Source organism: Dermacentor silvarum, chromosome 1 (assembly GCF_013339745.2).
Source record: "Dermacentor silvarum isolate Dsil-2018 chromosome 1, BIME_Dsil_1.4, whole genome shotgun sequence".
NCBI lineage: Eukaryota > Metazoa > Arthropoda > Arachnida > Ixodida > Ixodidae > Dermacentor > Dermacentor silvarum.
The window spans coordinates 264135814-264162837 of record NC_051154.1 but is presented as its reverse complement, the minus strand read 5'-3'; the positions used below and the strand labels follow the sequence as shown (position 1 = coordinate 264162837).

Here is a 27024-nt window from a genome sequence, read left to right as displayed (position 1 = left end):
AGAACAATGTTTTCGAGCAAGAAATTTACAACCATTTTTATGGGTCTTTACAGCGCGTACAACACTCCAGGGTTAAACATTTTTCATAAAGTCTACAAATACCCACACAGATACTGATACTGAAGTTAAGTTTGTTAACCTCTATGCTTTAACAAATCAACACATTTAAGCGGCCCAGGCAAGGAGCCATCCTCTTAGCATACACTTTATCTTGTGCGCTAAACAAGAACCAGTGGCGTTACCTAGCTTGCGTCAGTGTGTTGATTTGTGTTCGTGTCTTGTCCAGCTCCTGTAGCAGCTTTTTTCTCCGCTGATTTGGAGGCAGATTGCTGTAGTCATCCTTGAATTCATCAATGTTGTTCTGATTTAATTTAAGAAAGAAGACAAAGAAAAGCAAAATTCAGACAAACGCACAATGTCAGGCAAAACTTATGATATTATGATACATATACTATAACTGTGCCTCATGCAAAAAAAAAAAAGAACTTTCCTGCTACCTATGAACAGATCAGATTAAAAAAAACACAGATTAAATATGTTCTTTAAGGAGCAAGCCACTGTGTTGAACACAATGGCAAAAACCAAGAACATGCAATATCTAAAATGAACAAAGAATAGCAAACATTTGGCCCGATTTTTTTTAAGACTTGCCTCAATGCTGCAGGAGGAGTCTATGCCTAACAAACACAACTTAGAAAAACTACTGCTGATTTTTCAAAAAACTGCTTTAAAAGTAAGCATTCACATTCAAACACGTGACTATTCAAAAAAACACGTGACTATTCTGGACATTCATAAAAATTAACAGATATCACTTGCAACAACAATGCAGGCATTTCAAATGACAAACCTGAAGCCATTCTCAGCATAGAGTAAGCAATGATGAGTGGCATGTATGTAAACAAGGCGCAGGCTTAAGTTCAACAAAATGTTGCATGCAGACAACTGCGTGTGTGCAGGGAGTCAAACGCATGCTGCGCACACCATGCGCAAGTGCAACTCCGCTCATTTTTATAACATACATCTTAACACAGATCCTAATGCAACCCTAAAAAAAATAACCGTGCCGCAACAGATGTAAAAATAAAATAAAGACTAAGTCAGGCTACTTTTGACGTATGGTAAATAGCTTGCTTTCACATACCGCGAGTATTTTCTGCATGAAGATTTCATTTTTACAGAGCATTTAAGACGAAAGTATCAAAACATCAGCCAATGAGTACAGATCTCGTGTCCAAATGGAAAACACTTATAAGATGGTTCAGCAGTGTCCCATCCAAGAGTGGTTCACATTAACCATGTCCACAACTAAGCTTGCACTTTGGGATTTTTACACCTGATAAAAATAGCTAGTTCTTTACACAAAGCTCGCTTACTGATACGACAAGAAGGACACAGAATGACACAGAAGTAATCCTCAGAAGCACACCTAATATGGCAGGATGGTGCCACAAGCTGCACCACTCGTGCAACTGTACTATGCATATTTCTCTAATTAGAGTATTACTGCTGCGGTAATAGTACAGATGCCACTTGCATCACCTACAACTGTATTCAACGAACACTACTATCAAGGTTAAACAAAGATTATGCTCCAGGAACTGGCTCGCAATTTGGGAAGTGCCATTCAGGATTATCCAAGCAAAAAGGCCAGAATTCAATGATAGCAGTTTGCAAGTGCTTATCAAAAAAAAAAAAAAAAGGCAGAGATGCAGACCTTCTTCTTCAGTGTGACATCCCACGCAAGCATGCCAAAAAGAGAGCAGAGGTCACAGTTAGACCGCAGTGACATGCCTCTTAAAGAAATATACAGTGCATGTAACATGTAAGAAAAGAGGTGTGAAGGAATGAGTGGGAATTAGGAGGGGGCTGGCTGCAGGCAAGGCATGGTGCGAGTGTTAGCCGGAAGCAGTACTTGCCAGGCAGTGACCGGTTCCCAGTTTGTTGAGATACTTACGTTTTGGAAGCAGAAGAAAAAGGAGGAGGAAGAACCGCCACCAACCAGTTTGTTTGTTTTGTTTGTGTGCACACAAAGATGCCACAGAAGCAAAATGGGGGAATGGAAAGAGTTGGGTGGGTGTTGGCAAGATCGAAAGTGCCATTGAGAGAGAAGAGGGGATGGGAAGGGACAAAACAACACAAGCTTTTAGTCAATTATGTTCATAAGTGTCCTCTCTCTGCTGCAATTTGTTTAAGCGCAACTTCCGACACAACTGAAAATTATTTCGGCCAAAGAAGGCCGAGGCCCAGGGAGCAGGGGTGAAATAGATGAACATCTATAAGGCAGCGTTTGTCTAGTCAAGCACCTGATCAGAAGATGCTTCTACGGCCTAGCTTGAGGTTGGCAAAAGGTGATCTTCCACGTGATTAAGTGGCAGCACAAAAAGCGCTAACAGAATGTGCAATGGTGGAGAGAAATAGAGGACATACGGCTCATGTCATCTGTTTCTTTTTGTCCCTGTCTGTTTAGTTTGCCCCTTACCAGCTTGCTGTAATGACTGCTAGAGTACCACACACATCCTTTTTACAGAAGAAAAAAAAGGTAAGGTGCTGACAAGCATTTACAGCTTACGAGAATGAGCAATCTTAAGACCTACACAAATAGAAGGCTCTGGAAATTAGTAACTAGTACCTACTGAGGATTTTTTTCCCCCCTTGAAAACACCCGAATAGTCAAAACCAACCTAATAGCCAGAGTATTCTCACACAGTTAAGTGCTCATTTACAGCAAACACTGACACAATTTTTCAAAGAATTCTACCTTACAGCAGCTTACAAAACAACCAATAAGCACTCACACAGAAGCTTATTTGCACCAAGTTAAAAGTTGAGCAAATGGAAAACGAGCCTTAATTGACAGGTGTCAAAATCTATTATGCAGCAAGGCAGCCTGAAAACGAGACATTGGTCAACAGCTCTTATCTCATTTTCTCAACAATTTGGCAATTTACTACTATGATGTCCAACTTGGGGCTAAATCAACTATGAAAGATTTTAATTAGCTGCTGACAAAGACTGCCAAGCCAAAGAGCGAATATGCTGCATGCTGTAAACACGGCACAAGCAGTTCTTATTTTCCCAACATGAAAGACATCATGAAACAAGGAATGCTTGAAGTCAAGCCAGCAAAACACATTGCCGGAGAAAAGATGCAGAAACAATGAATTAAGATTTACACAAGTATGTGCACATGTGTTTAAACATTACATTTGTAAAGAAAAGCAACTACTGATAGATGATGAGATCAATTTTTGTATTTAATGTGATGCATGCATGCTCATAATTCCGTGACACACTAAATGACATAGCTCGTGTCATCCGTTTCTTACTGTCCCTGTCTGTTTACTTTGACACCATACCAGCTTGCCCAGTGTACAAGCAGTAAGAGACAAGCTTAACCTATTACAGGGACCACAAGAAAATGTATTACTGGAACAGTAAAACCAGTCAACTTATTCAGTAGAACCTATAATACTGTTGCGTCACAACAGTCCTGTGGTTGCAGCTATCTATGGTTCAGATGCAAAGCTTACTTTCCCATGTTCTTAAGTAAGCAAATAATACATGCCTATCAAACACGCCTGTGTGTGTCCGAACAAAAGAATACAGCAATCACACAAGCCATAGCAGCACAATTTTCTGTCAAGTGCAACTTTTTGGAATCGTAGCGGGTGAATCAATGCAGCCAATGCAGTACTATTCACGCTAGCAAACAAATCAGTGTGGTTCACTCGTCACTACCTTACACCGACTGCTAAGACCTCGCATGCACATGTGTCTGTACAATGATTGTTGTGCACACTGCATTAGAAGAATTTCAGCTGTATCTCAATAATGTGACGGCTCAATATTTTAGTGCACTGCTCCCGTTTGTTTATTTTCTAGGAGTGCGAAATCCAGGTCCACCTTGAAAGACCCTCATATCTGATGGAGTGGACGCAACTATGTGAAGTGCCCATTTTCTGAGATTTTGACCCACATCATTCCTGTAATAAAGCTGGCATTTTATTTACTCGTTTAATTGACTACCTTTATAAGACCAATCTGATAAAGCATTGGAGGGCCATCACGAAGGCTGTTAATACAAATTCATCTAGCGTAATACAGCAGTGTGCACTATTTTAGTTGATTTTTATGTGCTGAAATGTAAAATGTTGACCCCTTGTTCACAACCAAATGTGTTTGCTTGACTTTGCAGCGCACACAATTGAGAAAATGGTCATAACACAGTCCAAGATGAAGGCACCCATGCACTGAATATGGGATCAACTAGTATCACTATATTATGGAGTTTTAGACTAGGGGCACCCAAGCCTAGGGTGCCCTTAACAAACAGCATCTTACCAGTACGCATGCGCTGAATGCAAACTGCTCCTTTGGGTTAGGCTCTGCACTTGGGTGCACCTAAAACTCACTCCAGCATATCAGTCATTTATTTTCCCATGCTTTAGTTACAATTTCAAGGTATCAAACTAAGCTTAGCAAAAATGATATGCTGGGTTTGTTGGGTTAAGTGTGCACAGTAGTTAGATGAGGCTTAAAATATTTTTCTCATTATTCATGCTTGCATGGTACATAAGTAGCATACTTTTCAAATCCCATTCCCGAGTAAACAACGTGCACAGTAAAATACAATAATAATAATAATAATAATAATAATAATAATAATAATAATAATAATAATAATAATAATGAGTAGAAGTGTAGTAGGACAAAAACCATGGCGGCAGCCCACTGCCTACCTTGTTTGAGCTGAAAATTCCAAACAGGCCCGACCGCTTCTTCTTGCCAGTGGAGATGGTGCCCCGAACCGTGTCTCCCGTGCCTCGGAACGATGAGTTCACTGTGCTGCCTGTCGTGCTGCTCGAGTCACAGTTGCGCGTTACGCTCAAGTCCTCAAAAGGAAAGTCGTCAGCTGGCACAAAGCCGGACTTGTACTTCTCCACCACTGTTTCAGCGTCCTGCACAGGTAATTGCAGTTGCCAGTGTGTCAGGGAGGACAGTCATGCATTGTTTGAGCGTGTTATTCAAAGACTTTGGTTTGGTATAGCCGCAATAACCGCGGCCAGGGCAACTACACTGCGACAAAGCTCCTTTGATGCACCGGTGCTGACTAAGGAACGCAAGGGACCGATATCTGCTCCACGTGACTGGCTCACAAAAGGGCCATCTACCTCTCTACATCACCATTCCTACTTAGTCACCTTCTCTACCGTCTTCAACCTTCCCACAGAGCTTTTTTAACTGTATCATGCTTTTTTTTCTTTGTTTATCCATTCCCGTAACAGCATGATAATTCAGAAATTTTTCTGCCCTATATATTCTCATCAACCGTTCAATCAGAGGTACAAGACTGACTCGGTTGTCAACCTGTACACAAAGAGAAGGCACATTTCTTGAGGCACACAAAGACAGACAGGAGTGCACTAGCAATTTATAGAGGACCACTAGTATGTCAGATGCTAGTGCGCTTCCGTATGTGTCCTTGTGTGCCTCACTCAATCCTGGTCTTCAAGTACACCCCATGCACAATATGAATTACCAATTCGCCCCCGCAGTAGCACTCCTAAAGCATATTTTTCCAGTACAAGAGGTACTTTCTTCAGATCAATTAACAAACCCAAGCAAAGGCATCAAGCAAGTTTTTCTTTACAGCAGCTTTTAGAGGCATCTTGAAAATAGGAGCAGCAACCTTCCAACATCCTGTTCCCTTCTGGCAGTGAGAGATGCATGCCACACGGGCCTCACAGCTGATTTTATTTCACTTGAGGAGACATTATGCTGAGTGCCCATGATATGGGTCTTGAATGCAGGCAGTTATGCATTCATGACACAGATGACAAATGAGCACACGAAGACAGAAGCAGTGCAACCATGCCAGGTATGCTTGCTTGTGTGTGACATAGATTAGAACAGGTGACATTATGGGCCAGGGTAATGCAACGATTCTATTCCAATCCTTTTCGCACTTCAGTGGTCCGAGTGGCTGCTCAGCCCACCTATCACAGGGATTAGCCGGCCATGAGTGGTGGATGATCAAGGAATAGAGTTGAAAGAAAGGAATCCTTACATTATAATTCATGTTTGAGTTCTTGTGTACAGATGTTTATTCATTTTATATACAGTCAAATATATGCATAGCAAGAACTCAATGAGATGTCTACTCGGTTTGACTGCATTTCCAGTGCCTGCAAACTTGGGATAATGTAGAGAAACCTCAGTTTCGCTGTCCTAACTTGGGAGTAGGGTGTTCACCAGACTGCCTTGCGTCAGCCCTGGTCACGTAGGAAAAGATCAATCGAGATGGATTCACACACGCCATAGCAGCAGCTTGCTTTGTCACCCCAAAAAGCTTCTGGCTGCAAACATCTGAGCTCAACTCCACCAGCAAAAAAACTCACCAGCAGTTAAGAGCAGATCTAAAGCGAGAAAAAAAAAACCAGCGAAAAACCAACACGCAGGATCAGAAGGAGGCAAACACACACACAGTCACCGGTGTGCCTCCTTCTGGTCCTGCGTCTTGGTTTCTCGCTGTTTTTTTTTTTTTTTTTCGCTTTAAAACACGGACCAACTAGCCCAGCAATTCACGCTTCAAGAGCAGATATATTTAATTTTTTAATAAACAAATTTATTTCCCGCATCAATCCCATGTATGTTCCCTTTGACTGTGGGTTTTGCAGCAAAATCGATTAGCGAAAGTGTGATCACTTGGAAATCAAAGGTGTTGTGGGGCTCCTACACTGGCAGACTACTGCAGCCTGCCATAGATTCTTGTCCGTTGAATTCAGTGGGTTATTTCAGGGGGTGACACTGAAAGTCTCCTAGAACTCTTTGCAAACAACAAACAGCATTTGAACTGCTGGCAAAGGGTATGCAGCATACATTTGGCAAAAGGATGCAAGATGACATATGCAAAAAAACCTCGCCTTTTTTGGGTCTATGGAGTCGGCCGCTACTACGATTCCGTCGAGACACTTGATAATGATAGGAATGACTTCTCGGTGAATCTCTGCCGCCTTCTTTATGTAGTTCTGTAGAGATGCCGTTCGGCGTTCGTCTAAGCTCTGCAGTTGCTGCAATGTGCAAGAAACAAACAAATTAGACAGGCAGCACCTTTCAACAAACACAAAAGCTTTTTCCATTCCTTGCAGCAGAAACAGACAATTTAGAGGGTGCCTAAGCCGCTCTGAGCTCGAAAATTTGCTGTGCAGTGGCAGCTGCGTACCAGTCCACATGAACATACTGCCGCAAGAATTTCACGAAATAATGTCGCCGCAGCAAAGTTGCAGAAGTTTGATGAGCAACTACACGGCCATCATGGTTTCTCGCCGGCCTTCTCCAGCATCCCCACAGGTTCTCTCTCCTCCTCACAATGCAGTGCAGCGAGAGCTATGGGTTGCATCAAGAAGGGCTCCTGCATTGTCCACCTCGGATTGCAATGCACATAATGTTCACTGAATGGAAGGTACATGGAAGGATCAGTGGCACACAATGGATAATTCCCTCCATTGTCAAAAAACGCAACCAGCTTTCACCACATTTGCGCTCCCGACTGTTGTTGATTGACCTATCGACAGCTTTTACACTGGCGATGTTATGCATGTGATCCTGCTGGCATTGCGACATGCAAAGAAGGAACCAGAAAAGCCCGCAGAGAAGGAGTACGAGATTGGTTGCGGAATTTGTGGCTGCTTTGCAATGCATTGTGCTGTGCTTGCTAAAGATGATCATTGCAGCAATTTGTATACAATACTTCTCTTTATTTAAAATCTGTAAAATGTTGAAGGTGGTTTAGAGGCCCTTTTTAACCGACATCATGAAGAAACTTTAATGTTAGGGCAGAACTCTGCCCCGGAATGTGGGGCTCATTTTGGACCTTCATATTCTACGCCACCATCTCCAATAGACTTGTTGATAGAGTTCGTTCAAAAGTTCAATCTGTCTCAGAAAAGGGACAGTACTAAGAGTGTAAGAGTGACTGGCAACGCTTCTGACTGTCGAGCATTAAAGTGGGTTTTTGAATGTTGAGTGTTCCTTTTCTGCATACAAACCAATACTCAGTGAAAAAAGGCACAGCACGAAACTCGGACATTTTGAGATGGTGCTTGTTTGTTATTGCTTTCCCAACTTTTCTCAAAATGTCTAGTCCCGCTAAATTTCAGATCAATCTTTTAACATACACAAATTGCCTCATACCGTTTCACTGAGAAAATGAAGTTAATTGCACAGAACAAGGGGTTTAGTGGCCTGTGTTTTTTAGAAAATTATGATTTATCCTCAGATGCGCAGCGCAAGTTTTTGTTAATTGCGCCTATACATGCCTAAAGGACAGCTTTAGTGCCTCAACATTCGGTCTCTATTCACGAGTGTAATTCTTAAATTTCATTTTTTGACATGCAAATTCTAAATGCATGCAAACGATTCCCACAATTTAAATCAACCAGCTGTTCCATAGAGTGACAAAGAACTTATCTGAAATCGTAATCATGTAAAGGTTACACATTTCAGCACCTTTAAAAAAGTCAAGTAAAAAACATAGCAGTCCATAAATATATGCGCACAGTTAATTCAAATTTCTATGCAGCTAAAACAATAATGTTACCGCATGGAAAATACCGCAAAACATGGAAAATTGCAGCAAGTCTACTGATCCAAATACCATGCAGTTATCAGAGAAAATCTTCCCAATTCCACCCCTGCAATGTTTTAGCACATGTTGGCAGAATATACAAAAAATTACCATAGGACAAAATTACCAAAATTACCAAAATTTAAACCATATGAGCATGCTTGCCTCAAATACTTAACACAACCATCTAATAAGTATGCATAAAGTATAAATTAAGTATGCCTTAGTTATTGATAAGGGTGTCATTAAGATGGCAAGATACCATCACAAACAGTACTTGATGCAACAATCTGGTTTGAGAACTACTCTTGTTTAAAACTACAAAGTTAACTATGTAGTATATGCCTAAATGTTGGACCATGGCAAGTGAGATCTTAAATAATGTATTTTCATAACAATGAGGACTTGCTGCATTAAAGGCACATGAAATACTTTAGAGCATGTAAAAAAAGAATAAAACTTACCTCAAACACTTTTGGCATGAGTTCAGTATAATGCTTTCGTTGGAGTAGGTTTGTCTTCTGTAGCTGATTTGCATAATCCGTTTTTGAGTCTTCACAAGCTTTGTTTTTAGCCAGCGAGTTTTGTTTTGCCTGCAGTTCAAAACATTGGTTTTGCTTGAACTATTGAAATTTTAAATGTTTAAATTTCAGTGGTAAAAAAAAAAAAAAAAAAGCACCGTACTGCCAGTCAACAAACCTAGTTTGTTGCTCAATCATGATCTAAGCACTTTCAGGGAAAAATATAACAAGCACTGTGACACTTTGAATGATACATCAAATTCAGGCCATTTTGAAATTCTGAACAAATGGGCTCCTTTGCATCATGGGAATTATTATAAAACACCTGACAAAAAAAAAAAAAAAAAGAGTCCCATGCACTGAGAGTTTGGCTTTTGCAAAAGGTGCCCGACTAGTGGCTTCTGAAGAACTAACACTACTGAATATACATGCAATGTTATCGATTACTGCCATAGATCAGAAGTATTTTATCAGGTCACGAGAATGATATATCACGTTTGAACATGTCAATAATACAAAAGCCCAAAAGTTTGTAAGTTGAACCTGCTGAGGAAATTAAAACAGCATCATGCAAAGTTTTCATACACCATGATTGTGGGAAAGAAGTAGCCTCATGGAATCACTGAGGAATAGCTATGGGCTGCCAACCCAAAGAATTATCACTGTAAAAGGAAAATAAAGAAACAAGAATGCACTATATGAAGAAGGTGACTGCAACTGAATTTTCCCTAGTGCATTTCCCACAATGCAAATGCTTCTAAACATTGCTCTAAGAAATTTATACATATTTGCGTTGCCTCAGCAGGATTGAAGAGACCACTCGGCATGATAACAGGGCATGGCTGTCACTAAAATAGCAAGGGTGAATAGAATCCACTTTAAGACAAATAAAGCTAAGTGCACATTTTTTACTCATTTCATTCCGATATCTGTCCCTGTGTAGACAGTGTATGTGAAGCTCTGATAAGAATAAAAACGAATAACACATGCCACACCACTATTCCACTTTGAAGCTTCTTGCATTTTGCTAGAAGGTGTTAGTAGGCCAGTATAGGCGCAGATACGTACTGGCGTTTCCAGCGAGCCGGGCAGCAGCCGGCAAAGCCATATACACCATGCTGGCGATGCCAGAATTACCGAAAACTTGTCCGCTGTATTGTTAGGTGCATTGAATGTGGCCCGCAGAAGCGCGGCGATCAGATGTTGCCACAGCGCCACGGGCACAAGTGTGCAGTGAGCAAGCGGTTTTTTGTTTGGCGAAGGCACAAACTCAGCACATGCTCTTTAGTGCACCTGAACTGTAGGCCAGCATGCTACTGGCCAGCTCAGCTAGTGCGTGATGCACTCTGGCTTGGCGACATGTTGTATTCCCATGCCAGCCATGTCAAATCGCATCAAATGCCGCCGGTCACACTGGCTGCGCCTTACCTAACCAAAAAGAACAGTCAGCAGACAATCTGAAGCATTGGCATTCACTGGTTAAGTCAGTGTGAAAAATGTTTGATCTCACTCCTTTCTAAGCGGACCTGGGCAATGATTGCCCTCAAAGCACAATGTCTTCAACAGCTAAGGCATTATTCACACAGACGGATACAGAACCAGTACAAAAAAATTTTGTCATTTTGAAGTGGCAGGTTACCTAAATCGTGGCACTTGAGTTTTCCACACTTAATACTGAAAGATGAGAATGTACAAATACAATAAGGTAGGAGGCCAAAAAAACTCCAAATTGCACATATTGCTTTCTCGCATGAACCGACTTTGTGGTTCATTGTTTAGTCATTGCACGCTGCTTGCATTGGCGCACACACCTTTTCCAAGTCTGCCCTGGAGAGCTGGAGGTCAGCATCGGCCTTAGCAAATGCCTCTTGAGCCTTTTCTGCTTCTCGGAACATCTTCTCATAGTATTTTTTACTCTATAGAGAAAGTGAGAACGAAACGTAAGTGACAGCAATTGATTTCAGGGAATTGAGATGTTCCCAAAAAAAGAGCACGAGGATTTGCTCCTGCAACAGAGGACGACTGCCTATTTAACCGACATAGGTGAAATCTTAGTGCTCTTCTCGGGAGCATGCAAGGCAGCCCATACAATCTCGCAAACCTAGCTCAGATTATCACATTAAGTCTTTAGTTTAAAACAGATGCAGCAGTGTTCATGTCCTTGTGACGCAACATATGTTTAAGAACCTGCACGAATTCAGTCTTCATGTCTCTGAACAGTCTTGTCAATAACCAGTTACAATGGATGCCAATAAGAAAGAAACACTTAGTAACCAGCCAGCATTATTACTCCACAAGCACAAGTTCAATGTCACTGACTGAAAAAAATACAATTCTTATCAAGGCAACAGCACCATGGAACAAAAATCAGTAGTAACAAGCATTGACGGCTAGACAGGTGTCCCCTATAGTGATTATGTAACCCGTATTGTACCACGTCTGTTCTCTTGCTACATTAACATTCCTTTTGAGTAGCTTGTGCCACATAACTAGTCACGACTGCTGATAATGTGAATGTTAGCAAAAAATGCACTCGCCAACAAAACTCCAGCATGCAAATGAAAAAAGACATTTCCTGTATGTTTTAAATGGCTCAACAAATACTTAATGTGGAGAAACAACACAGAATGAGAGGGACAGAGCATATGAGGGAAATGGCGCACAACAAGCACAGACTATTCAGTCATGGCTAGATTTATAAAGAGTTTTTATCCAACTACAAACAGCATAATTTATGTTTCCTAGCGCATATCTTTGGGACTTTATCCCCTTAGCCACCAACACTGAGCTGTACTCGTCACACGAGTTTGTAGCAATATCACCAACGACGAGTTACACTCGTCCGGCCCGATTTTCCGCTCCTTTCGCCGCCAAAGATGTATCACGGTCGTCAATTGCTTTGCTTGCAATTTTCAACCCTAGATGGCGGTAGTTGTCTATGAAAAACCGCATTTTGTGCCTTTTGCGCATGTTTTATGCCAGGCAACAGTCATTTCATAATGGCACATCGCAAGAAGAATGCCGGTGGCTGCGATGCTACAAGAAAAAAGACGTGCTACTTGGAGCAGTACAGAAAGCAGCGTTAGTCACGGAATGGAATTTGTGTTCGACAGCGACTCGGACGTTGTCTTTACCCTGGATATTGCCTCGGATGACGAGAGCGACGGCGATGATGATGACGGTGATGCACTGAGCATTGCACGTGTGTGGCAGCGCATGAAACATTGATAACCCACCACCTGCGCCTCCGCGGTTTCCCTTCTCTTCAGTGCCCGGAAACTTGCGGCAGCCCACTGACGAGAATGACATTCTCAGCTGGTTTCATGTATTTTTTGACTGAGGCATCATGGACCTAATCGTCACAGAGCCGAACCATTATGCCGTAGCGACTTTACTGCTCGGTGTGCTAATTATAAACAGTAATCAATGATGTAACATATATTTTCAGAATCAGAATTGCATGAAAAAAATTATGACTATCTAAAAAAAATTGGCGATTTTGGTACGTTTTTCGGAAGTTAAATTGACAGTTAAAGGGTTAACAAAAGATAAAGCATCGAAGTCAAATTCAACACAAGGAAAAGCTGTTCTCAAGGTGTTTCAAATAGCGGACCCCAAAGAAACAATGCAAAGACAGGATGAATGACCAGGATAAACAAAATGCTATGAACTATTATTTACGGCACAAAAGAGTATACGAAACTCAGCACAGAAGGAACATAAAATAACAGCTAAAAAAACAAAAAGAAGACAACTCTGGTGCCATCAGGTCAACAAAAATGCAATTTCCTTGGTGGCAAGTGACAGCACTACTTTTTCATCCCCAAGTCCTTCATTTTTCTTACAGATAACCAAACAGGTCAGGACTAAAGGTGCTAACATGCGTCTAACTGAGGCCCTGACCCAACCGTAGTGCTGCATTGCTTAGCACTGTTTAGCCAAATGGAAGGCACATAAGAAAGGCCTATTTGTCTTAGTACCCTGGTCCTTCTAGAATGAAAAATTTGAGAGACTGCAATTTCTGGCAACTTAGGTTCCACTGAGCATTGTTGTGAAAGCTCAAGGGTATGCAAGGCAAGGGTGTTTGGCAGTGAAGTCCAATTACAGCAAGTTACGTCTTCAAAGCAGCATTCACATATTGTAGTGAACAACCCAACTGGTCCAACTAACAAGGAATCAGACTGCTTAGATTTTAACTGAAATGTAACAATGGAGAAAAAAAATAAAAAATAAAAAAACTGGACAAGCCATGTCATGCACAGCTGTCATCTATGTGCCCATTATACCACATTGACAGCATAAAAGAAATTGCCAGAAAGGCTGCACTCAGGTATGTCTTCGCTGCATGGAATAAGCTTTCTGGTGTTTACCAAAAATGTGAGAAGAGACGGTCCCCCACTCCCACAAATGCAAAACAAAGCATGCCCAGAGATTTCTTGATTGTCACATCAGTTTCATGTACATCATCTCCTTTCCCTGCAAAAGTTGCCATGCTGGTCAAACAGGGCGGTTGATAACAATCTGAGGGGCACCAGAAGAATTTGTTCTTGGCCTAGTTGGTACTTTCTGTAAGACACAGTTGCCGCTAGAAGGACGCACACGAAAACAGACAGAGGAAACAATCACGATGACGTGAGCAGCATGAGCAGACATGTTTACTCCTTGAAGGTATAATATGAATTGGTAACAAACCATCAGCATATTTTAAAAATTGTGGCTGTGCATTTTATCCAAAGGTTAATCAAATCTTGAGACGTTATCATGACCAGGGCACTAGTGAAATTTTCAAAGCTTTCTGCATTGACCAGAAGAGTGACAACTGAGCGGGTACACCCTCACTACTCACTTAAGAGAATATGCTTTTTTGTCATGTCCTCTCTCTTGAATGATTGTGCACGATTCCAAGTTCTGCCTTGTCTTCGCTATTCCTCCTGTTATGTTGTTCCCTTTCCCTTCTGGATCCTATTTATTTGCCTTCTACAAATAAGTAAAGGTTGACAGTGCTTCTTCGTTTGTCCATGTCGCTCACCTTGTCCTTGCAATGTTTCTTGGTGTTTGCAATATGTACCCACCAGCTCAAGCCAACACTCATCCTCCAATGGCATGCTCTAACAAGCAGCCAACCAGCACATATTGACCAAATAATACTGCAGAGTTTTACCTTGTCAAGAGATGTGACAGAATTCTGCAGAGCTGTCTGCAGTTTGGAGCCCTCAGACAAAAGCTAGAAAGGAGAGAAAACATACAATGAGTGGTCAACCATCTCATGCATAATTGTAGAAACAAAATATGTTCTCAGTGAAGCTAACAATTCTTGAGACTTGACTGTAATCTCACAGTTCAAGCTCAAAAGCAAAAAAGTGCTCACTAGCATAATATGAACACACGAGTCTCATGGCAGAATCAAGAACCATGGGCTGACCCCGCAAGCAGTAAAGAGGGAAAAAAATCATGCTCAGATGCCATTAAAACAATCCTTGAAGGACCACTGAAACACTTTGAATATAGTAAGAAAATGTTCCTGATCTTTAGACAATGGTGCCATGAATGTGCCACCCAAATACTATTTCTCTGCACACAGCAGGGAACCTACAATCTCGCATAATAGATTACTTGCTCCCTTCTGCAGCTTTCCAAACCCCTGCTCTTTTTCCTCCTTGGGCAATATCAGCGATGACATTACATAAAGTGTGACTCCCCACAGATGCCAGCCATTTGGCACACACACACATTTTCCTCGATTTTGAAGAAAATGAGCAAGCCGGAGTTAACGCGTGCCATCCAACCTGTCACCACTTATTTGTTGCCCTTGGGCACCTCTGTCAAACGCCAGCATCAGCGCACTGTGGAAAGGAGAAAAGGAGCAATACGCAAGGCACTGCTATAGGCACCACCCGAACCTATGAGTTGAGCAATGAGGAAAATAAACATTGCACTTGCATCTCCATTCATTAGGTACATTCAAAGATTACTTCAGAAATACACTCTTTAATAGGCATCACACATCTAGTGCGTTGTTCAGTTTCAAGGAACAGTCTTTCAGGGCCCCTTTAAAGGGATCGTCCAGTAGTACCATAAATATTCCGATATTTAAAACCAGTTGTGTACTATGTCTAGAACAGCTGGCAACTAGTTTTTCAGGCATCAATGAACCCCCTCCCCCCCCCCCCCCCCCCCAAAAAAAAATACATATACGTTTCTTATCTTAGAAGAAAAGGCAAAAGGTTTGCAGTGAGCCAAGATGTCTAATGTGTTGAATGTGAAAATGCTACAGCAAACCTTGGCACAGCAAATGAAATATCGAGTGACAGATAGTACATGTACGATGTCACATTGCACTATCCGCACAGAATTTAAAAAACGCTTAAGATTTTTCCATTAACTATGCATCACAAAGCTTTCTTACCCTGATGCTTCAGTCAGCCTCGCCCTACTGACAGCCATTTTGCACCTTAATGTAACTTTTTCCCAAGTTTAAAACTGATCTGCTGTGCACAACATGCTGTACAATGTCATTAATTTCTAGTGTTGTTAGAGATATGTTAGAAACACCTTGCAGTGCACTTTGAGAAGCAAGGTAATACACATATTGCAAACAACTTCTCTTCTGCTTTTGATACAAGAATAAAAATTTATTCACAATGGTTGCATTTTAATGGGCACGTGCTTTATGCTAATGGCAAAAGCTGTGAAAAGGCAATTAAGGTTGGGCTTAAAATGTTTGCAACACCCAGACATTATGCATGTTGATTTGCATAAATTAACACAGTACAATATGTTAGTATTCTTGTTGATTTGCAGTCTCGTTGGCAGTCTCGCCAAATGCCTGTGCACTGTCACCAGCAATCCAAGCCCCATCCCTGGCTATCAGGCAACAAATCAAAGCACAATCTGCATGCATTACTGGCTCAGTCAACGATGTACTCAGAATTTTATAACAAAAATTTGTTGCATTTTCCTTTAAAATGCTAAGGTCAGCAACAACACACACATGCATGCACACAAAGGACTGACTACTAAATATTTAATAAGTGCAGAAATAGACAGTGTCAGCCACAGCTGCCATACCCTCTTGCGTTCCTCTTTAAGCTCCTTGATGAGTGTGGCCACTTCCCTGTTTATGCTCGTGGAGAGGTTCTCTGCAATGAGTTCATGCTGGCCAGCAATGTCGTTGATTTCATTCAAGACCAAGCAGAATGCCTTCGATGACGTGTAACTGGAAAAAGAGAAATTGTTAACATGCAGCCCATATGAAAAAAAAAAAAAGGAGTGCGGGAGGCAGGGGCAGAATGGGCTGCTCACTAAGACATGTAATATTTAATGGCAAGATTTTTTACTTCTTGTTGTAAGTCACTGGAATACTTTGATAGGGGCAGTATGTTCCGCCTGCATTCAAGATACCTATAGCTGAGCTTCCTGAATATGTTCAAAGACAGCTAGCTGCCTGTGTTTGCAGGCAGTGAAAGCAGTGTGCAGAAACTAAACTGTTTCAACGTAGTCAAAACTCTACCATGTGCTTTTAACATGTAAAAGGATGACACTTGGAGAGTATAAAGGTTGATAAATATATTATAATCTGATACGTAAGTTGTTTTCAAAATGTCAGACAAGGCATCATCGACATTATCGTGATGCGTCAGATATGTCACAATAAGGTTAGGTATGACGTTATTGCTCATAAAACAATTGACAGAGTGCCGTGTGCATTTCTTCGGGCCACAATAGCATGTGGCATCTGTGGCAGCCACAGGAACTGAGCGAGTCAGTGTATCACGAAATCATGGCACACTCAGCCCGTCGGTACTGTAACCAAAACTGGTTTGTAAAATGAAGTGTTATAGTAAATTACTGAAGGCGATATGAAGCTTGGCAGTATTTCTTCCAGGCTTTAGAGGATTTGGACCTTCACTTAACATATAGAGAAAAAAAAAACAGTTTTGCCCAAAAGGTGAAGCATTGATAGTGATAGCAAAGTATTATACAACTACACGAAATAAGGTTCAGAGTTTAATCAGTCGTATAAATTGCAGTAAACATTCATGTACTATTTAAATTAACAAGCATGGTGTCATGAACAAACAGAAAATCATGAAGGTCTCACATGACGATCACAAACACTCGCTGTCACAACACAGGCGTGATGAGTGCAAACAGAGGGGAGTAAACGCCTCGTGCTACCTCTCGCTTCAATGAGCCTGACACTTCAGACCTCCAGCACTAGGTGTGCGGGAAAACAGTGCACATGAAGCCACCAGCCATCTCGGCTCGTCCAGTCTTTGCACCACCGCAGATAACCTCCAAGATAAGGGCGCGAGGGTTGCATAGCCGCATGATGTGCAGCCACGGCCGGGATAGAAGAGGAGGAGACGCGTGCTCACCTGCCCTGCATAGCAGCTGCATCGCTTCTGGAGACTTGTCGAAATTGATCACTGAGGGCGATGTCATTGCCACAAGAATAATGATGAGAAGTGCACTTTATTTGAAGGTTGCACGTAACAATTTATTGGCTATGCACTGTGTGCAATGAAACCACTGGACTGTTGTAATTAGTTCTGAGTATGTGTCAAAATCTTTGCTTGTGAATGCGAGTTACCCAGGTGCGTGTCATGTCATCATTCACCTCTTTTCACCCATTGTGTAGAGTAGCACGTCAGACTTGCTACTAACTTCTCGAGCATCAATTAAAGCCATCATCACCTCTTGCCCTCAGCAACAGCATTTATTTTTCATTACAGATGACTATTGCAGGCATTATGCACTCCACAGCCAGTCACCAAGTATTCACATTTTTAAGTATTCCTTCAGTTGAAGCATTCACGATACATTGCCATGATTGTTTTTAGCCGTGCTGCACTTTACATGTGTTTTGAACTGGACACATGAAAAAGTGATGTATTTATTCGTTGTGCTCACAAGTAACTAAGGCATTATACAGTAATTACGGGGTTGATGGCTACCTAAAAAAGCAACAAATGTGAGACAACAGTTTCATGTCAGTAGTTAAGCAAATAAGTTATTTTCATGACTATAGTGCTTTGCTTCCATCGAAACAACCTCTTTGATGAGCAGTGACAAGTGGTAGCCATAGGGATGCAATATGTTTCAAGTACTCAGGAACCTATCACTAGCACATGTTTTATGGCATCGTGCATGCTGCGTGCACAAAATGGTCATTCCAATGCAGTCTCTTGGGATCAGGTTATTTCATATTATCATGCTGTTCATTGCACCTTACACCAAAAATTGTGTAACAGCACACACTATATACAACTGCTGAAACATAGGTGCATGAAAGTGTAATACAGCTCTGATGCCTAAAACTTAGCTTGCAGATGGTGAATGAAATATCAATACTGCACAACAATATTGAAGTCGCAGTTGTCACGTCAGAGAAAAAAAACAAGAAACATTGTATTGAAAAGTATTAGATAATTTTATAGGCAAGTTGCAAAGCATAACATGAAGATGCAGCGGTGCTGTCATTAGTGTGCAGCTTAGTGCGCAGCTTGTTTGCACTCCACTTCATGCCCCAGTTGCCTCAAACTTCTGTGCATGCACACAGTTGTCATGAGGGTCAGACACAACTGGAGATGAAACAGAGGCTCACTAGGCTTAGCTGAACCTTATTCCTTAAAGGTCTAGGGTACAGCTGCTCAAAGGAAAATGATGCCACAAAAAGCTGAGTTCACTCTATGGCAACGGGAAGTCTAGAACTGACAAAGTTAACTGCACAGGCTGTGCAAACAAGGATAAAACGTGCCCTACAATTTCTGGTTGCATGCTGTGTTGCAAAAAGATGCAGCTTTTCTTTTTTTCATTCCTTCATGCTCCCAGGAAGTTCCTTTACACAGTATTAAAATTGAGAGAAAGGCCTAACAGGAAATGTTCTTCCAATGCATCTTGCAATCGTCTGAATGATTAGAAACAGCTCCAAGTTGCAAGATCAGTCAACGTATATGCTCTTCCCATGACAGACTTATACCCGTGCCACACGGGCAAAGTAAAGTTTACTTCGAGCGAGTGCACTTCGCGGCTAGGGTCATTCGCAGGCTGCCACATGGAAACGCTTAGTGACACTCACTGCAGAGCGCACTCGCCAGCGAGTGTGTTCGGTGAACTCGCTTCGCAGCAGCGAAGTGTGTAACCTTGTTAGCAATGCTTAGAAGATACATAAAGTGATATTGAAAGAAGAGTCGGGAGTAATTTTTAGTAACATCGTTTTAAATTGCTAACGTTACAAGATAATAAAATGTGCCACACTGCAAAAAAACAACAAGAATAGAAAAAAACTACTCTCGCTCTCAGGCTGTTCACGACCACGCCGGGTAATGGCTGCGCAGTTGTTTGGCGGATCGAGTCGTTTTGACTGTTGCTGGTCAAGTTGCCGTCGTTGCCGGCGCTCGTAAAGGTGGATTTCTAACATAAAGGAGTGTTTCTAACAATAATAAACTGTTTTCGTGCACACATTTTTATATTAATATATATATGCTGTCCCGTCTGACTCCCGGTCGTCGTGTAGCAGCGCACCGCCAAAATGGCACTCAGCGCGCTGAAGTGCACTCACTCAACGTGCACTTTACTTTGCCCGTGTGGCACGGGTATTACTTGTGCAAGGAGTTGTGTAGAGAGATGTTGCACTCCGAGTAAGATTTATGCTACATTCTGACCACTGAAGCGGTGTTCACGCAGGAGAACTGCACATGGAGGGAGAGGGATCGAGCAACACCACCTAGATAGCACAGGCCTACGCACTCCGATCTATGACATGCTACCTGGCCCCGAAATTTCCATTGCCAAGGCTGGCGTGACGAAAGTGGTGACGTCAAAATAACTGTTGCTTACGCGGGAGCATCCCCATTAGATTCTATGGCATACGGGCCATGTAGCATGGTGTCATGGATCGGAGTGCGTAGGCCTTGTGCCTATACACTCCGATCAAGGGAGATATCACTCATAATGCGAGGCTTTCTTTCCTCTCCCACAAGCAGCAAGGTCGCGCCACCACTGAGCACATGCACGCGCAAAAGCATGACACTCGTCTCTTCCCCAAGTCATGGGGTAGCGCCAGAAATTACACTGCCCCATCTTCGCATGGCACGACCACACTGCATGAAAAATGTGCGACGTCGCATGGACATGTCGCATGTCCCTTGCAGCGGGGACATGGATTTCTCGCTAATGTATATGTATACACCTAAAAGGTCTTGCCACCGGCTAAAGAGCTACATTCCTCCATCAAGTTTAGTGAACTTTGGTTAAACAGCACAAAGTATTAGCAATACACACTTTAGCTGTAACTTGACCACTTCCCATCAGCTTACAAATCTCAACTTCAGATTTTACTTTGCATGCATGTAGAACTGCGAGGTACGCATGGTACGTACATGTTTAATGTCTCCAAATGTTAACAACAAGGAGGGAAAAGTAACATTTGATATAGGAGAGTAGTTCTTAGAACTATCAAATTTTTGGCACTGAAAAATTCAGCATCCACATAACTACCCTCTTTTCACTCTTTGCTAGCATGGCATGCTTGTTGTCTTCATTGTTCTCCAATAGCCCTGCCAGCAAATGAAAACTAATCAAACAATCGTTCAGCCCCCTATGAGAAAGCAAAAACCAGTAAAAGTACATCTGAAACAGAGATCCCCCAAACAATGCGTTAGAGGATGCACACTGTGCATGATTCGTGTTGGATATAAAGTATCTTGATATGACAATGACAGCTAAATCCATCTTATATTGCATGACAAATACATTGACAATGCTGGATAAAAATGCAGTGATGATGAGGAATAACTGCAACCGTCAATATAATGATCAAAACAAACAATACTTGCCTTCACAGAACTGAAATATAACACAAGGAATCTAAGTTTTAGGCGCAAATATCACTACACGAAAGCAGAAGGCAAGTGATCTTGCATTACACTTATCCCCATAGATACAATGTGCCCAGAAAGTAAATGCCCATTTTAAATTTAATAATTTACAAAACTAAATCAGTCCTGATTAGGTCAATTTTATTTTGCAAAAATAAAATGGAGAATTTTTACACCTTGAAATTTTACACAGCTCACATCAAGGGTTGTCAACAGGCTTGTATCAGGCATCTACAGATTCCTACAGAAACTGATGGAATGTTTGTCAGGAAATCTCAGACTTGTTTCCATTTGATCTAAAATTGCTTGTTTGGTTTTGGGAAACTTGTTTCTTCACTCCACATCCTAAGAAAATGTCACATTGTGTCAAGCAAGAGCTGCGACACTTGGTACTAGGAGGCTAGTTCGTTTGTGCTTGGTAAACCATGATGCCATTTCAGGTGTCCTCTGCTATCGTCCGCATCACAGAAAAATTCTAGGTTTTTTTGTGCGCATAACAGACATGGCTATACTGTATAAGCACATGACTTGAAATTATCAGAAGTGTAAAATAGACACCGACTTTCTGGAGAGGTGTAAATATTCTAGAGCTTTTCATACTGCAGTAAAATTTTGTTAGTGGACAATGATATGCAAATTATAGTATGCAGTGAATTAAATGTAAAATGTGTTGATCACACTTCTGAAGCAAAAATGTAAGATGCCACATTGCGTTGACTAGAGAGAAGCAATTTTTTTATGCTTAAGTCTATATATTCAAGCACTGTCTTTTTTTTATATTTAGCTCATCCAACGTGCAAAAAAAGCACATTACAAGCACTTAAGCATAGAACAGACCAGAAACTGTCTTGATCTATGCATGGCCCCATAACTGCCCCATGGCCCCCGTGAATGCACTTTTAACTTTGGCAAAGGCAATGTAAGCTTCTGCATCAAAAAGGATGCAGCACCATCTATATTGGTGGTAGCTACCACCAAAGTCACAACCGCATGATGCAAACACTCCTCAGACAGCCTCACCTCGGAACTGCAACATAAGATGTAACTGTTCCTTTCAAGGTGAAGGCTAAAATTTTAAAGTTTGTGATAAGAGTTTGCCCAGTTTCTGTGCCTACCTTTATACAACCACTAAATATAATGAGTGCATTCTTGCTTTGGATGGTAACTCATTAAAGATAGGTTTCACAGTAAAAAGCTGAACACTTACCCATTGTCCTCATCATCTTTCTTCTTGGGTTGATAGCTCTTTGCAAGCTTCCTAAAAGAGGAGGAAAGAAAAAAAGACAGCGAGTGGTCGATAAATTTGTTTAATGTGGCCTATGTGGAATGAATTGCTGTCCTTTGCTAAGGGCAGGCAGGCAGAAACATGTTTGCAAACGTGACCATGCTCATTCTTCGTGTGCAATCACAATTGGTGCTACGCAGGCAATGGCGATGAATGAGTCACACATATACCAGCGGGATAGGGGGGGGGGATAAATGCAACTAAAGCTTTTGTAAGTAATGATTGCTGTTCATAGTATGCTGTTCATAGTTGTATTAATGCACAGATGACCTGAAGCACAAGCAGTTGATGCAACTGCATCCAATATGTGCACTAGAGTACTGCACGGGCCCGATTTTTCGGCCCGAGCCCAGCCTGGGCCCGTGGTTACAAGCCCGGGCCCGGCCCGGGCTCGAGCGTTCATTACTAAGCTTAACCAGGGCCCGCGTGTGCATGACCAGGCCCGGCCTGCAAGTAAACAAATTTTTTTTTTTAGTTAGATTGTACCATATGTGTCAACCTCACCTTCACGAGGTTTAATCAGCTGCACTGTATAAGCAATAAAAGAACAAAATCTTTGTTTCTTCCATGGGAACATCAGTGATCTGGCCCATTGCCTGTACTGTTATTTTTCCACAGGTGAACATGCATTTACCTTGATCGTACGATTGGGTCCTATGAGGTCATTTAGCATGCAAATATATATATACAGGGTGTCCCAACTATCATGCACCAAGATTTAAATCTATGAAAGTGTCACGTAGCTGGAAAGAACCAAGGTAACGTTGCTTGCCGTCGCTTTTTTGCATTATGCATAATTACATAATTAGTCTTAATTTATCGACTTCTCAATTAGTATTAGATAAGAAGTGTCAATGAGAAAATTGTAGACCAACATGAAAAACTCCCGATACAGCTTTCTGATCAACACGTGCTACATAAGTGTTTTTCTGAGCATGAAAGAAGCCCGCGAATACACGCAAACTGCCTCAAGCGGCCAGTCGCGCGGCAAGTTGAAAGTAGTTTTGTCGAAGTAGTATTGCGTTAGCACTAAAATAATATAGTATCGAGAGTGGCAATTGTGTGATCGCAAAAGCGTTAACAGGGAAATGGTTGGAAGAGTGGTTATTTGTATAATTGTTTGTATAATTTGTATAAAAATTAGAACTTCATGTGTTTTCCTATTTTCTTTGCTCAAAGAGTAATCTCTTTGCACGTGTCACTTCAGCTTGGCACAGAATGCCTTGAACCATTCTATGCATAATGTTCGCGTGTGCTCGAAGGCCCAACTTAGGCCCTTTAATGAGCGGGCCGAAGTCCCGCCCAGGCCCGCGGCCTCAAGCCTGAGCACTGCCGGGGCCCGTGGCTTCAAGCCTGGGCCCGGCCTGAGCCCGCCGAAAAGCTCTTCGGACGGCCTGGGCCCGTGCAGTGCTCTAACACGCACCTTAGAAGATCCCACAGCTTGTTGGGCCTAGATGTTCTTCAAGCAACATTATAGGCAAAAAAATAGGCAATGACAATTTTGTGTTCTAAAACAACCACACCACTTCTGCCAACAGCTCAGCTGCAGTGAGCAAGAAATTGACTTCAATGTGCTTCAAGAATTAAATTCTATGGTATTATGTGCCAAACCCCGAATATGATTACGTGGCATTCCATAGTCCCATGGGAGGCTCCAATCAATTTTGACGACCTGAATTTTAACGTGCGCGGTACATGAGTGCTTTTGCATTCCATCCCCATCAAAATGTGGCTGCCATGACAGGGATCAAACCCCTCTAACAGCTCAACAATGCAAGAGCATTGCAATAAGATTTCAATTCTAACGCAAGAGGATTGAAATAGGATTTCAATTCCATATGCCCTTATGGAAAAGCAGAAACGGCTCCCCCAGCAACAAATTATGCTCACATAAACCTGTCAAGAGTAGTCAATGACTGATGGACAATATTTCCCCCCCAAGCAATTTAGATCAAGGAAGAGGTGTGCTGTCTGCAACCACATTTTTCTAAGCAACTAATTCACCTTGACACAGGATGTACACAATTTCTACGGATGTAATCCATGGTGCTAGCCAAACTCCATATCCGCCTTTAGTATTCCTTAACCCTTTAGGTCCCATGTGTTTTTCTTAAGTGTGTAATGAAGACGAGCACATGGACAAGGCCAGCCAGATCGTCTGATGCCTGCAATGCAACCATTGAACCAGCCGGATCGCCAGTGCTTGGCACGAGTGTGAGCTGCTCGGGCAACTAGCTGTTCCTGCTCTGCGTCACCCCACTTATCGGTTACGCTTGACGCTACCAGCTGAACTGTTCAATACACCCCTTTACAAATGGTGGAAGTGCTGGGTCTTTCAGAACATCTTCACCCTGGAACTCCGGTCTCGGACTTTGCCACTAGTCATGCCCGACTCTCTCCAGCAGACGTCGCCACCACCGTCCGTGGCCTGCTCTGGCGCTCTTCAGCACAGAGATCCAGCGGTGTTCAGCGGTACATGAGCATGACGTCAATGACTGGCTGTCTTCATACGAACGGGTGAGCTTGCACAATCGCTGGGACATCATCCTCCCGTTTGTCACATACGCATACAGTACGGCTACACAAAGTGCTACAGGATTTGCCTCATACTTTCTCCTCTACGGTCCTGATCCTTCCCATACCATCGATACGGTTTTACCTTAACCAGGGCCGCGATTTTGTCAGTGGTCAGAGCGACGGTCCGCTCGCGTTATCAACGGGATCAGCCGGCCGTGAGCGGTGGATGATACGACTAGTGTAGAATAAGTCATAAGGCATCGCTACAAAATCGCGGCCCAGACGTGTCAGAATGTGTTCCCGTCTCAGCCGTCGCCAGATACGCCGAGAAATGCCATTAATTAGCCCGAAATTTCACCTCCGCCGACCAACAACGACAAAAAAGGCAATCGTCGACTAACTATGCACCGAAACCGCAACTTCGGTTGCCGATGAAGCGGCGCCTAAGTGCGGCCGGCGAAGTGGCTGGTGACAAGCCATCGCGGGAAGCTCTCCGTCAATATGTTCGCGCTCGGAGACCTAAGCGGCGATCGAGCGCGAGATCAGACGCACGGGCTAGACAAATGCACGTAGAAGCGGCCTACTGATCCAGGTACAGTCTCCTCTGTGCGCGAAAAGCGTGTTGGTGGCGGGGGCTTGGCCAGACCGCCCGTAGGCAAGCCAAAGTACCAATCCCGCACGATAACGGCGATTGCGCGGCTGCGTCTTCGCGGCGGTGCAGAACGCGCGTGTGTAGTTTATGGTTGGTCCCGTGTCTCGTATCGGCAGGCAAGACGCCGACGGGACATCAAAATGTGCAGGAGACCCAATGGTGGCCCGTCGGAGGCACGCCGCTTGCGTTTCTTTCGCATAAACCTGATCGCGCTGTTTTTATTGCGATAGAAATTATATGGACACTCCAAGCGAATTTCTGCCGTTGCCGTGGTAGAGTAGTCGCTGTGAAGTCCAAACACGGTGACATCGTCGCCGCGTTTCGTACGCTGTATGTGCGAGTGAAACGGTCAGCTGACGATCGCGGCTCAATCTCGCGCGCGCGAGGTACGGGGGGGGGGGGTTCTACAGCGGCGGCTGCTCATCTTGAAAGCGATCTGCGACGTGGACAAAGTGCAACTAGTACCAGTAGCTTCGTATGCGCTGTGCTTTCGACGTTTAGTTCGCGTTGAAGCGAGACGGCACGAAGGTCAATTCGCTCGCTGCTGCTGCCGCCGCGCCTCCTCAATCCAGCGTTTTGACAGCGAGCTTCCGCGGTCATCGAGCGAGATGTGTTCCTGTTTACCCGTGCACGCGTTACACCGTGCTTGTTAATTTAGTTAGCAAGTGAATGTTTTACAAGTTTATACGGCCGATAAAACTACTACCCTTAGTTCCTAACTGCCGATATCTGCGTGTACGCTTATAACGAATATCGGGGGGGGGGGGGGGGGGGGGGATATTTTCGTGACTGACGCGACTTCGTAATAGCGACTGGACTCTCGCAGCAGCACATCTAATACCGCAGCCGCCCGACAGGATCTATATACTCCTCCATCGGCTCATGGGTTGTATCGCAAACTACCCGGTTATGCATTACAAATGTGCTGCCAGCTGCAATAATAATAATTATTAATAAAATCCTGCTCAGACAGGGTGCGCGAAAAAAAAAATCCGAGGCGGACAGCGCAGATTGTAGGTGCCCAGAGTTTTACATGTCCAATAAATATGAGAAGACTTTAGGACATTTATTTGCATAAATACTACTAAGAATGTCTTGTGTGATCGTTGTAGAACATAATTTGTTGTAACCGGGTTCGTTATAATGGGGTTTGAGTGCAGACTCGCAGAGACGTGGGATGGCATGTGCGCGTGTGGTTTACCAGAAAGTATAATGTCAACGAGTCGAAGACCCCAAGATGTGGAAGAGAGAAAAGACAAGGAGCGGAAGTCCACCCACCTGAGTCGCGCAGCGTAGTCCGTCTCGATTGTCGAACGGTCCTTGATGAATTGACTAAAGTTCTCTAGAAACTGCAGGCCTTGATGAGTGTGCTGGGATATCTTGTCATATTGATCCTGAAACGAGAAGCAGAAGGCAGGGTGTTACACATGAGAAGCATGTGAATAACTGATGTTACCAAAACGGCGATCACTGAAGGCTGTCATATGAAATGTAAGCACTCAAACATTTTAACCTCCAGTTATTCCAACGCGAATCCC

The 27024-nt window shown here is 42.8% G+C and overlaps 1 protein-coding gene across 8 annotated transcripts in view; it reads right to left on the bottom strand.

The window, feature by feature from the left end:
• The window catches only part of LOC119437131 (formin-binding protein 1-like), a 260696-nt gene that overhangs the window by 26608 nt on the left and 207064 nt on the right, over nt 1–27024 (bottom strand). For 7 of the 8 annotated variants that reach the window (XM_049660307.1, XM_049660308.1, XM_049660306.1 and 4 more), the window contains 9 exons: nt 26765–26880; nt 22240–22290; nt 16219–16366; nt 14312–14374; nt 10962–11066; nt 9094–9222; nt 6927–7073; nt 4743–4961; nt 243–361 (listed from right to left, as the gene is read on the bottom strand). In XM_049660307.1, coding sequence (XP_049516264.1) covers nt 243–361; nt 4743–4961; nt 6927–7073; nt 9094–9222; nt 10962–11066; nt 14312–14374; nt 16219–16366; nt 22240–22290; nt 26765–26880 — 1097 coding nt within the window. The remainder of the gene's footprint in view (nt 1–242; nt 362–4742; nt 4962–6926; nt 7074–9093; nt 9223–10961; nt 11067–14311; nt 14375–16218; nt 16367–22239; nt 22291–26764; nt 26881–27024) is intronic. The other variant, XM_037704189.2, reaches the window with a different exon arrangement.